Genomic DNA, 12,868 nt, shown 5'->3' with positions numbered 1-12,868 from the left:
AGACCTTGGCTCAATTTAAAGAAGATTAAGGTAGCTTAAGAAAAATACATAAAACACATAAAGTGATTTAGAAAAAGAACTAAGACTTGGGGACAGAGGAAAGAAAAGCAGATATGGAAAGCTAAGGAGGTTGGGAGAGCCCAAACAGTTGGTAGAGTGAAGCTTCACATCTGGCCCTAAGATTCCTGCCAGCCACACAGAGAAGGGTGACTTGATCATTTACATGTAAGTTTTTCCTAGCACTGAGTTCTAAAAGCACCATTTCAGATATGGCTGTTCCATTCTTTTGTTATAAACGTTCTGGGTCACAAAGAAAGACCCAGGGGGTGGTGGTGGTGGAATGAACTGGGAGACTGGGATTGACATATATACACTAATATGTATAAAACAGATAACTAATAAGAACATGCTGTGTAAAAAAATAAATAAAATCAAAAAAAAAAAAGACCCAGACAACTCCAGAGCATTTTGAAAGCATTACTTCATTAACTTCTATTTGAATAACTGCCAAATGGAAGATTACCTGATGAAGAGCCACATCTGTGACCCAATAATTTCCATCTTTATCTATACTTAAGCCATGTGGCAAGTAAAACCTGCAAAATAAAGACAATTGTCTTAATTATATAACTACTGCCAAAGCATACATGAGAGGAAATTTTTTTGCTAATTAATTTGTAAAGGCAATATAAATTTAAAAACTGATAAATGTATACCTGTATTACTAAAGGAAAGACCAAAATGAATTGTTAAATGAAAATACCCATTTTAATAGAGACCTCCTTGTGAAAAATCTTAAGCGGTATTTAATCATCTAAAAATCTATAAATGAAGCCTATGTATCAATTACAAATATTATAAAGTATGGTATATTAAGTAACACAAATAACATCAATTTGAAAATAAGTTCTAAGATCATAAAGAAATGTGTATAAAACAAATTGTCTAGAGAATTATAAATGGATTTATATGGTTTGAATAGCTTAAACATGCTGCAAGGTAATATAATGCTGTACTAATATAAAATATTAAATATATGACTGAAAAGCTTTAAGAGTACCTCCTAAAGACAGTAAAACCCAAAGAAAACAACTTCCAGCAGACATGGGCTGTGATCATCTAAGCAAAGAGAAGTGGTGTGCTGGATAATCATTAGAGAAGGTTAATCTGTTTAACAAATCAATTGGAACGACCTGGGTAAGAGAACTGTAACGTGGTCAGAGGCTCACAGGCTTAAGGAACTTGGACAGAGTTAAAAACACATGGACAATGTCTTGATGTGATTGTGGTCAAACCTGACAATCCACAAGCTACGTCTGTCAGCTTCTAGCCTTTGCAAGGTGTTGGCATCACAGATTTTTTTTTTTTTCATGAGCCAAGAATGTAACACCCTGATCTTGACTAATAAACTGAACTAGATCTCTCTTTTGGTGACTGAATGTGAGGGTTATGATTTGCTTTCAACATAGAAACCCCGCTGTTGGCTAAGCTGATTTAGCAGCAGTTGCTCTGCCTTCCTCTTTAATTCCTTTCTGGAATGAGATGCTTCTGATTAATGGGTAGAGCACTGAAGAGACAGGTTCAGACACAATGAGTGGGGGGGCTGGTATATTAGAATTTGGCCCCTGACTCACCATCTTAGAATCCTATAAAAAGCTAATTATTACCATCTCCATAAGCAGCTGCATTCAAAGTGGATGGCTCCCCGCCTTTCAAAGAAGCTGGCTTTCCCTGTGCCTAAGCAGATGGAGCAGGGTATAGCTCCTAAAGCTGCCAGGTTATAGCTGTTGTGGACACTCTGTAAGCAGGTGCCCCTTTGTTTCAATGACCATAATATCAGCCAACTTTTTTTGGCTGCCAAATGCCATCTAGGAATAAGACCAAATAATGAGCAGCTTTCAAAGCCAAATTACCTATGCATGCTATGGAAAGCTGAAAGCGACATCTGTTTAGTCTTTGCCTTGAGATGGGAAGAGAGAAGCCTTTTTTCTTAATGGTGACTGGTTGGTGAATTTGGTTACGTAACTTTTCTGCTCAAGAATTTTTTTTTTTAATCCTTCAGATCTAGCTGAGTAGCAAGTCACTTCATTAGCATGTGTGTCAATTCTCTCTGAAGCTCGACTACCTACTAGAATCACCTGGGGAGCTTTCAAACTACTATTTTGATACCTGGGCCCCCTCCCAGACTAAATCTGAATCTAATTTTTGGAAGCTTCCCAGGTGATTCTAATATTCAGTCAGGGTTTAGAACCACCTCTTTAGAAACTGAAAGACAGTCAAGTAATTTAACTCACAGATTTTTTCCACTGGACTGGAGCACTGCGGCATTATTTGGATCTATGACAAGAATAGTGTCTTCTTCAATTGGCCCGAGACCTCTTTGCTGGTAAATAAACTTACTGTCAAAAGAGCTAAAAAAAAAGCATTAGAATGGAAAATAAACCAATCAGAAACATCAGTGAACTTGAGAAATGCAGACCATTCAGTTGAGATTTTAAATACAGAATCAAGAGAAGGGCTCAGATGTGCCTGACTTCACTCTTCGCCCTTCACACTTCAGATATACCATCAGCCTGAAGAACTAGTGAGTGGTCAGTGGGGCAGCAGCATGGGCAGTGCCTGGAGATGCAAGGTTTCAGACACACCAAATACGAATCGGCACATTCACAAGATCCCCAGGTGAGTCATATTCACATGAGAGTTGGAGAAACACTACCTAGAACTCTTTTTTTTTTTAAAGATTGATTGATTGATTGATTGATTGATTGATTGCTATGTTGGGTCTTCGTTTCTGTGCGAGGGCTTTCTCTAGTTGCGGCAAGCGGAGGCCACTCTTCATCGCGGTGCGCGGGCCTCTTCACTATCGCGGCCTCTCTTGTTGCGGAGCACGGGCTCCAGATGCGCAGGCTCAGTAATTGTGGCTCACGGGCCCAGTTGCTCCGCGGCATGTGGGATCTTCCCAGACCAGGGCTCAAACCCATGTCCCCTGCATTGGCAGGCAGCCTCCCAATCACTGCGCCACCAGGGAAGCCCCCTAGAACTCTTAAAGTAATTTTTTTCAAAGATTCCTCAAAATGTTTTAATTCAATAGTTACTTTCTTTCAAACTACAAAAGAAGTCATAACTTAACTTTCTGTGCCATGATAAGGAAAGTGTAACTGGTAGCAGGAAGGATAGTGATCAAAACTATGTTTGCTATTTTACTTGCTGTAGGTACAACATGCAAATACATATTATTAGGATGTAGAACGGAATGTTCAAAATATTTTGAAAATATAAAACATAATTGATTCTTGAAACAAAAATGTGTTTAGAGACATAAAACTTTTTCCATATAACAATTTTTCTATAAGTACATAATGGACATCTATATAATAATTAATGTAAACACTAAAATGCATATGACAATTTCTGCTTTTTTAACTCTGTACCTGCCAGGTTATTATAAAATATTATGAACATGTATGTTTATATATATTTTTCATTTATATTTCTATCTGAATTGTTAGTAATATCTTTCTTTAAGTTGACAGTTATCACAGACATTGTACTTATTTAAATACCTGTTTTGGAAATTATTGGGGATAAATAACAAAGATAAGCTCTTCTAATGTAAGCTTATGTGAAAGAGGAAAATATACAAAGCACCAAGAGACCAACTTATATTTTCAAAAGCAAAGAATTGATCAGCACATAGTTAAGCCATATGTGTGTGGGTGTTGGGGGGGCATAAAAATGTATAATATATATATTTTGCCAGATGAATATTTCTGTAAAATAGAATTTCCCTTATAGAATCAGACAAGTCTGTGAAAAAAACTATTAATATTTTGTAGTTCAACTGTATAAGCAAAAGAATCTGAATAATATTAAATATTTATGGAGAAACATTTGCAAATTTGGAAGGCGACAGACTGCTCAAATCCGTCATACCTCTATTGATTAGTTGGTTATTATTTTTATGGAACTTATGCAGAGTCTCAGTAGGAGAACAAAAATTTCAAAATTACATTCTCTTGCCATTAAAAATATACATCACACAATTATTTGAGCTTCTTGACTGTCATAGTCTTTTGGGTATATTTTTCCTGAAAGATACTAGTAAGTCCCTGAAGCAGTTCTTATTAATGATGCATTCAATTGAATAAAAAATATTGATTCAGCTTTCTCAACCTAAAACTTAAGTAATATTGCTTACATACGCTATTACGTGTAGTTAAAACCACACACCAGTACGTAGAAAAAAAATACATAAGTTAACGAAATGGAAGTAACATCACTAACAGAGCAGATTTTATAAGATAGTCATGAGATCATTATTAAATTGAAATAAAAAATTTTATTAGTTCAAACCAATGTAAGAATATACAAGGTATTATTAAATCAGGAGACACTGGTAAAGGGCAAACGTGAAGTAACTCTCAGTACTATGAAACACCAGAGTTTATCCTATATCTGAAACTGTATTTTCAATGTGACTTTCTGTACTAAAAACATCATACCAATTCCCCTAGAAAACAAAGGTATTGGATTCAACCATCAATGATCTATCTTTTTAACAACTTGTCTGTGATACTGGATAACTTAAGTTCAGTATGTCTAAGACTCATAGTATGCTACAGTTTTATATTCATATGTAATAGGATGAAGTCTCTTCATTTATCATTTCTTTTAAGGCCTAAGTCATATTTCTCATTATTCAGAAACATTTCATGATTTGTAGTGGCATAACAGTAATTTAAATAATGTGAAAATTATGTTTTCTTTGACTTTAAGGTGTTAAAATTTGTTTTCCCTTTTTTTTTTAAAGAAAATTTGAGATAACTGTAGATTTACATGCAGTTACAAGAAAAAATAATACAGAGAGATTCTGTGTACACTTTACCTAGTTTCCTCCATGGTAGCATTTTGCACAACTACAGTACAATATCATAACCAGGATACTGATATTGATAAAATCCACTGATTATACTTTGATTTCCCTTTCCATTTTGTATTTCCTAAAATTTTCATTTATTCTTGCAGTTTATTTACTTGGGCATGGAATATACTAGTACATTACTTCACCCCACCCCCACCTAGGAGTTAGTAATATGGAAAGTCACCGAGTCCTCATAATTCTTACCAAGTGCTATCCACTTGACATGCAGACAGTGTTCTGACCCACTATTGACAGCGAATAACAGTGGCAGTCCAATTGCCTATTGCATATCTTGATAAAACTGGAGCCTATCAGACCTCAGCATACCTAATTCCGTATCTCTTATTTGCAAAATGACAAACCATCCAGGAAGCCTGACATATTTACTTGTTCATGATTTCCCCAAGCAATAGGTTGCAGCAACAGCAATTCTTTGGTCTGTCTTGTCATTCACTTAAATATTCACCATCAGTCTTAAATCTCTGGTCCTACTATTTTAGGAAATAACATTCCTACAACTTATGATGGAGAGAAAGTAGATCTCCCCACCCCCACCTTCAGGAGCATATGTTGACCTCCTCTAATTTAAATCATGTTTTTTATAGCTTCAGCTTATTTCTCCAGACACTTAAATATTTACAAATGCAAACTCTAGTTTAAATTACTCTCTGGCAGCCATGTAAGCTCAAAGTCAAGAACCTGCGATATTGAGCTTGGCTTCCAAGAAAACAAGCTATGTCATGGAAGAAATATAAATAAACCCCGACTCACAGTCCTTATGCTAGTCAGATCGAATGAAATGTTGTAGCTGATGCGTAGGTAAGTGAAAACATCCTTTATCAATGGTGCTGTTCTGCACTGCTCATGAATACAGAAAAAAATATATCAAGTAGTTGATATTTTGCTGTCACAAACCTAAATTGTGTGTGGGCATCTATATTCACAATCTAGAAATGTCTAATGGTGGGAAAAATAGCAAAATTAACTAATTTGAGGATCATACTCTTTTATTTTATTAACCATTTTTTGGTGATGTTATAATAAATTGTGAAATAGCAAATGAAAGAGCCAAAAGAAAAATAAGTAACAAAGTAAATAAGCCACAGAATAAATAAATCAGATTTTTATAATAAAAATTTGGATACACAGAAAATATCAGATCTCTCAACTTATCAAGATTTTTTTCTGAGTATCTCACTACAATGTAACAACTAATAATATGGTTTGTTTTTTAGTGTTTTTCTTTTTAATTATCACAAATTACTCCCATGTCATTAGCATGTACAGAGGGCATTTTATGTGATGCTTTAGACTAACCATTTTCCTATGGTATTTGGCTCTATGATTATTAGTCATAGTATTACTACACTTCCCCTGTATCCATTAAGGATCTCAGTGATTAGGCAAATTCTTGAATTTACTGATATTAGCATCATTTGAATATATTAATTTACTTCAGTAACATAAATAACAAATAATAACATTCTAGAATTCTTAGAAAGATCATAGCTTTAAGGAATTGACCACAACACAATAGGTCCAACCCTTTCACTGAAAATCTTTTGTGATACCATTTACCAGATGTCTATATGTTTAAACTGGCAGTATCAAGGGACATTCAGTCCCTCAGTGGATTGGTTGATGAGTCCTAATCCTTTCACTTGGGATCACTGGAGCCTCATGCAACTAACAGCTGGCCCCTGGCAGTTACACAGGGCAAGTAATAAAAGGAATTGATGTTTTTCTGAAATGGGAAAATCACACACACACACACACACACACACACACACACACACACACTCACATTAAATCTGCCAAATAAAGTAATTTATAAACTCTCTTCTAATTCAAAGAAAAGTAACGCTCTAACAGTTCACAAACAGATGTCAGATTATAGAGCTGGATACACTGTTGTTATAGCAAACTGCTTATTTAGTGTTCTAAAGCAGCTACCCTGCATTATATGCTGCAGAGAGGTCTTTATTTCAACCACATTTAACTTTTTACAGGATATAATAATACCCTGCACATTTCACATAGTGCCTGAAGCACTGCTGATTTCTGTCTGCTTCTCTGAAAAAGCACTCAGCAGGAAAGACTGAACTGCGGCCTGTGGGCTGGAATTCATCAGTTGTTTATTTTAGCAGTTTGAATCCCCCATTAATGATTTTGCACATTAGCAGCTAATCAAACAGTTTAGATAAGGCTGAAAAGAAATGCTTTGCAATATTCTCACACAAAAGAACTAGAATAGGGAGAAAATAAACTTCTGTGCCATCAATCAAAATTAAGGAAATGCAAAATAAATAATAGCAACTGAAGAGAGAAGTAAAATATAATGTTGTAATTATATAAATTAAGAGGCTGGAGAAAGGACCATAGGTTTTCAAGTGAGAAAATAAGTGGAAATGTACCCTCAACATTAGGAAAGCAAAGACATACCATAATAAGACCAAAGACTTTAAATGGAATATAATTTAATACTATGTTAAAAACGCTTACTTCTGAATATATACACATTGAAAAATTCCTATGAGGAAGAAAAAAGGTGGGAAAAGAAACCAGTATGACTATTCAGTGTCCTGATGGACCTAGCGCTAGAGACATCCCAAATCGGGATGAAAAGAACAAAGAACTAGGTATCACAGCACCGGGCTCTGTTCCGTCAATAAGGCCACTGGGAATGAGTTACTTAACAAAGTGCTTTTTGTTACTCAACAGAGTGAGGCACTTTTTAAAGTCTTCATTTTTTTGGACTAGGGAACAGAGTCAGGGAGTTCAAATGTCTTGATACAGGTCTCAAAGGTAGGAGATGGTAACCAAGATTCAAACCCAGGTCTCCTGTCTTCAAAACATGTGGTTTTCTCTTACTAGGATTGACCTCACTGGACTGGAGAATCTCCCCTCCAGTTATCAAATTTAATTTGTAGATGTAGAAGAGATAGGAAGAATAGTCACATAGCCAAGAAGAATCAGAGAAAGTGGCATAAAACTGGAAGAAAATGGCTTGAGTAAAACCGGAAATGGCAATATGAAAGAAAAGGGTAGACTATGGAAACATTCTTTTTGTAGAACTCCTTACAATTTTCTCTCAGATGTGAAGATACTAAGGTACCACTCAGTCATTTTGAGTTCAATTTTCCAGGCCCAATTAATTCTTAAGGTATGAAAGAATTTGCAGATACAGAAGCAGGACCTCAAGCAGATATATCTTAACTGAGACTCCAGAAAACTAGGGAGGCAAATCTTGAACTGATTTTTATGAAAGTTAGAAAGCAGATAGATTTCTGAAACAATAGAACCTCACAAGGTTCCATAAAACATTGATGAAGAGGTGGTTTGTGAACAAATTATTTGGAGGGCAAATGGGAGAAGATTCCCAGAAGACCACATCTCTAAGGACAAAACTTGCTAAACCAATCATTCAACTATTCAAATTTTATAAACAACATGTATAAAGATGTGAAAGGCAAGCTCATCAAACAGACCTAATACCAGGCTGGAAGGGACAGCTCATTCTTTGGTTAATTAAGAATAAAATAATATCTGTAAATTGAAGCAATGCTAAACCTAATGAAGTGAAATGTATTTGGAATAAAATCCTGAATTCAGTGTTTTTAAAGCACTGCATAAGTATACATTTCCAGTAAAAACTTCAGCACAATTTCATGAAATACATTTGGAGATTCTAGTAGATTACAAATTCAACACATAGTAACAAGGTAACACAAGATATGACTGCTGAAGAAAAGTGAATAGAACCCTTTTACACTAATAGATATCTAGAATACACATCAAGGAAAGTAATTGCATTGCTGATCAGCTAACACATGAGGTATTGTGGCCATTTCTCAACCAAACACTTTAAAGGACTGAGAAACCAGAGCACCTTCAGATGAAAGTATCATGTCAGTATGAAGACTGGCTGAGGGCCTGGGGGATATTTAGTCTGGAGAAGATTAAGACTTTCTTTAAATATGCAAATAATTGACATGAACAAATGGGAGTAAATTCACTTTGCATTTGGCTGTCATGAAGGTGAAGTTACAGGACACAGATGTGAGTTTAACATAATGAAGAACTTTATGACATCTAGATGAGTCCCATAACTGGAAAGTATGTCTCACATCTAGGGAATTTGTTGGCACTGAGAGTTCAAGCTCCAGATGACTATGGACGATTTTGTTTAGAGATGTCCCAGCAGGAAGCTGGAGATGAGCTCTCTGGTGGACATTTGCTATTCTGGGTGCCCAGTGTCTACTGCCCCATTTTGTGCTAATGAAACCTCAGTTTTTCTTTAGTTGACCCAACAGTCTGAGCCCCACTCTCAGTCCACTTGCTTTTGATAATGTCAACTCTACTCTCACATTCCAAGGATAGAACAAGAAGTCAGGCTAAGCCAAAGAGTGGATTTCATTCCTCTGCCCACAGTGACTGGTTTAGGATGCAAGAAATAAGACCTAAAGTCAGGTAGAACACTGACAGTGTTTTAGAACACTGAAAGTCTCCATTTAAGGATCTCCTGTTGACCTACATCAAGGACATAGACTACCTCTTCTGTAATTCTGAAGCTGCAAGTGGGGAGGAAGATCAATCAGGGTCTAAGAATGGAGCCAACCAGGAGAAAATGTGTCAAATAGGTGCTGGTGGTGTCGTTTGAGCTACCATACCCTTAAAGTTTTTATTTATACAAACTAATAAATTTCTTTCCCTAAGCTAGTTTGTGTTGGGTTTTCTCCCTTATTGGTTACAGAAAGAATTCCAAGTGATACAACTTCCAAAATCCCTTCCAACTCCATGTGAAGAAATGACAAGTGGTATAATGGAAACACCTTTTAGCACCTAAAAATTAGGGATAAAACCCATGGTTTACTTAAGAGGGTATGTGATGTGAGGCCTGCACAGTAGAACCTCAGCCATAGCTGAGATAAATAAAAGAAAGGCCAAGAAGCAAGCCTCTGACAATGGTGGTGATTTTGACAGAGACCGAGGAACAGCTGTTACTGAGGCAGGAGCTACCCAGCTCCTGCTGGGAGGCATTTAAACAGCTTTAGCTGCCATGCTGCCCGAGCACCAGGGCAGACAAGAGGCTCTTTAAAGTTTCATTACACCCTGCTGGTAATAGGCATTTCCTATTTTAGCTAGGAGAAGCATCTTAAAGTAGCCATATTGACAGACAGGGAAGAAAATGGAAATCAAATTGAGAAAGGGAGTTGACAGTCATCTTTCAGGAGGGTAAGTGTTTTATCATCATCATCATTATCATTACTATTATTACTACTACTATTATTATTATTTTGTTGCTATGCTTATTTAGCATGATTAAGTAGAAAAGTAAGAGCTGATCAAGGCTATCAGGTAGAAATGAAGAGTAATACTACTTATAAAGACAGTTTTTGTGATGATATCAAAAGAGCTTTGAGTACTGAGTATTAATTAGGGATTATTATTAACTCCAAGCACTGTCTGATACTTAAAGAATGATCAACTACAAAAAATTAGGGGATATAGACTATTAAGATTTGATTTAGAACAAGCTCTAGCCTTATGGAACTTATAATTTTGTGAACATGAGAAGTATCAGGATGGGAAAGATTCTGAGGAAAATTAATACAGGATTTCTCATCTTTCTATCCAAACAGTGGTAGCAACAAGAATGCAATTTCCACCCCATTTTTAATTTCCATTGTCTCTCACTAGCACATAATAAATTCTTCTGGAAAGTGTTGTCTTTTTCTTTGTATAATCCTTGGATAGTCAATGAGGAAAAAGAAAAATTATGTACATTGTCTATTCTATATAATGTGACTTATACATGTAGGAAGGATGGTCACATATGACTGTTCAACGAGCAGGGCCCACACATCCGAATCTATTTTCCTACAAAATAACTAACAGAGTAATCCACTTCTTATTCCCTTTGTGAATAATAAAGCAGACAGTGTTAAAAGCAGAGATCCGAGTGCCAGAAGAGAACTTCCTCACAACCATGGATTGCAAAGGCTGCTAGAGGCCAACAGGAAATACAAGAGAGGCAGAAGGAAAGAGAGAGAACAAATATTCTTACACCTGAAAGATAAAGAAGAAGAAAGAAGAAACAGATTTAATGAGTAAAATCAGCATGCCTGCCCTGAAGAAGTCTTGCATTTTTGGCCCTTTGTCAGTGCCATTTATTAGGGTAAACACACTGGGGCTTTGGCAATGGAACTGGAATCTATTTCCACATGATACTGGTTATCTAGATGAAAGCAAGATGCCAGGAAAAAGCAGGTCTTCAGCTAGGACAGCCATATACGTCCCAGAAAATGTTCTTATGTGGCTCTTGTTTCACAGTCTTGTGTCATCTACCCCAAGCTGGCCTTTACTGATCCCTTTTTTTTTTTTCTATTAAACTATTCCAGCCTCTGCCGTTTACTTGGAATGAATATCACATTAAAATGGAAAATTGGACTTTGTCCAATTTAGCTTTAGCCAGCTGAAACAGTATCAATGGGAGAAAATGATGCTGTAATTTTCTCGTCTGGTAAAATGTGGCTAGAAATCCATGTGGAAAATGTAGCAACATTCATTAAAATGAAGAATATGCTACAATGAATAGTAATAGTTTGCTTTTGAAAGCACTTGTGAAAATATAATTAGATGTTCAATAATGACTAAGATGATGTAACAGAGATGTATGAATAGGGATGCTGAGTTCGATGGCTTTGAACTCAGAAGTGATCTCTTTCTCAGATTCCATTTTTGAGTGTGACAATTGGAAAGGACAATTAAACAGTAACAAAGCTATCAATCTATTCTGAAATGCTAATTGAATTCCATCTTCAACTGCACAAAGAAAACTACATACATGCGTATGTGACAGAGCAGGGTTAGCTTAAGTTTAATCAGCATCTCTGAAAATGGAGGAAGAAAACAATTGAACTGTATATGTGGATCCTCAATTTTCCAAATGAAACCCTACAGTTGTACACTCGAAAGGAGAGATTCATTACACTTAATTCATAAGATATTAAAAAATTTACCTTCATATGTAAATTTGTGATAAAACATGAATAAATGGATATTCATTACTCAGGAGAATTAAGATAACCTGCTAAATTTTGGAATAAGCTTTTAAAAATACAATCATGTAAATGTGCTCGTAATCCTCTAAAAGGCAGTAAGTATAACAAACTGGGTAAGTGGGCCAACTTTGGAGTCAGATGGAAAGGAACTGAAGCCTGACTTTGCCAGGCTAACTGTGAGGTCTGGGGCAAAACACTTACTTTCTCTTGGTTTCTTCACCTGTAAAACGTGAATGATGATGATAATAACAGTGCCTAAATGTTGTGAGGTAATTTATGTAAACAGAACAGTCACAGGAGCACAGTAAACACTCAATGAATGTTAGACTTTTTTTTACCAAAACTCCCTATAAGATGATAGTGGAAGATAGAATAAAAGGTTGGAAAGAGAAACCCAGAGGGAAAAGCAGGGATATTAGTCTTAGATATAAGTCTATAAGTCTTAGACTTAACAAGTCTTAAGTCTTGTTATTCTTCTTAAGTCTTAAGTCTTAAGTCTTCTTAAGTCTTGTTATTCTTAAGTCTTCGGTGCTCAGGAAAAATGCAAATTTAGTAATAAAATTAATCTGTATGGAAATGTGAAGGCCAAGGTACTGACTATTTCTATAATATGGTGGCCAAGCTGCTCTAACTACAATCTCCAGAAGGCACTGTTATCATGCCAGGGAGAAGTCTGATGGAAAGGGAGAGCCCAATGGCCTTAATATGGTTCTCTACCCAGTACTTGAAAATAATGAAGTGCTTTATTGTAGTCAACTAATAATTTTCTTCGTTGATCATTGATCATGATGCATTTTTTCTGAAGTCTTGAAATGCCTCAGCCATGTACTGTCTTAACTGCCTTTAATGTTACTTTCCTTAGGAATGTGAAGGTAGCTTCAAG

General features: G+C 36.0%; 1 protein-coding gene across 9 annotated transcripts in view; it reads right to left on the bottom strand.

The window, feature by feature from the left end:
- Positions 1-12,868, bottom strand: part of PAM (peptidylglycine alpha-amidating monooxygenase) — a 279,419-nt gene that overhangs the window by 20,513 nt on the left and 246,038 nt on the right. For all 9 annotated transcript variants that reach the window (XM_082375927.1, XM_082375933.1, XM_082375926.1 and 6 more), the window contains 2 exons: positions 2,295-2,411; positions 524-596 (listed from right to left, as the gene is read on the bottom strand). In XM_082375927.1, coding sequence (XP_082232053.1) covers positions 524-596; positions 2,295-2,411 — 190 coding nt within the window. The remainder of the gene's footprint in view (positions 1-523; positions 597-2,294; positions 2,412-12,868) is intronic.

This window comes from Balaenoptera borealis (assembly GCF_965194805.1).
Source record: "Balaenoptera borealis genome assembly, chromosome: 2".
Lineage (NCBI taxonomy): Eukaryota > Metazoa > Chordata > Mammalia > Artiodactyla > Balaenopteridae > Balaenoptera > Balaenoptera borealis.
This window is presented reverse-complemented; position numbering and strand designations above follow the sequence as displayed.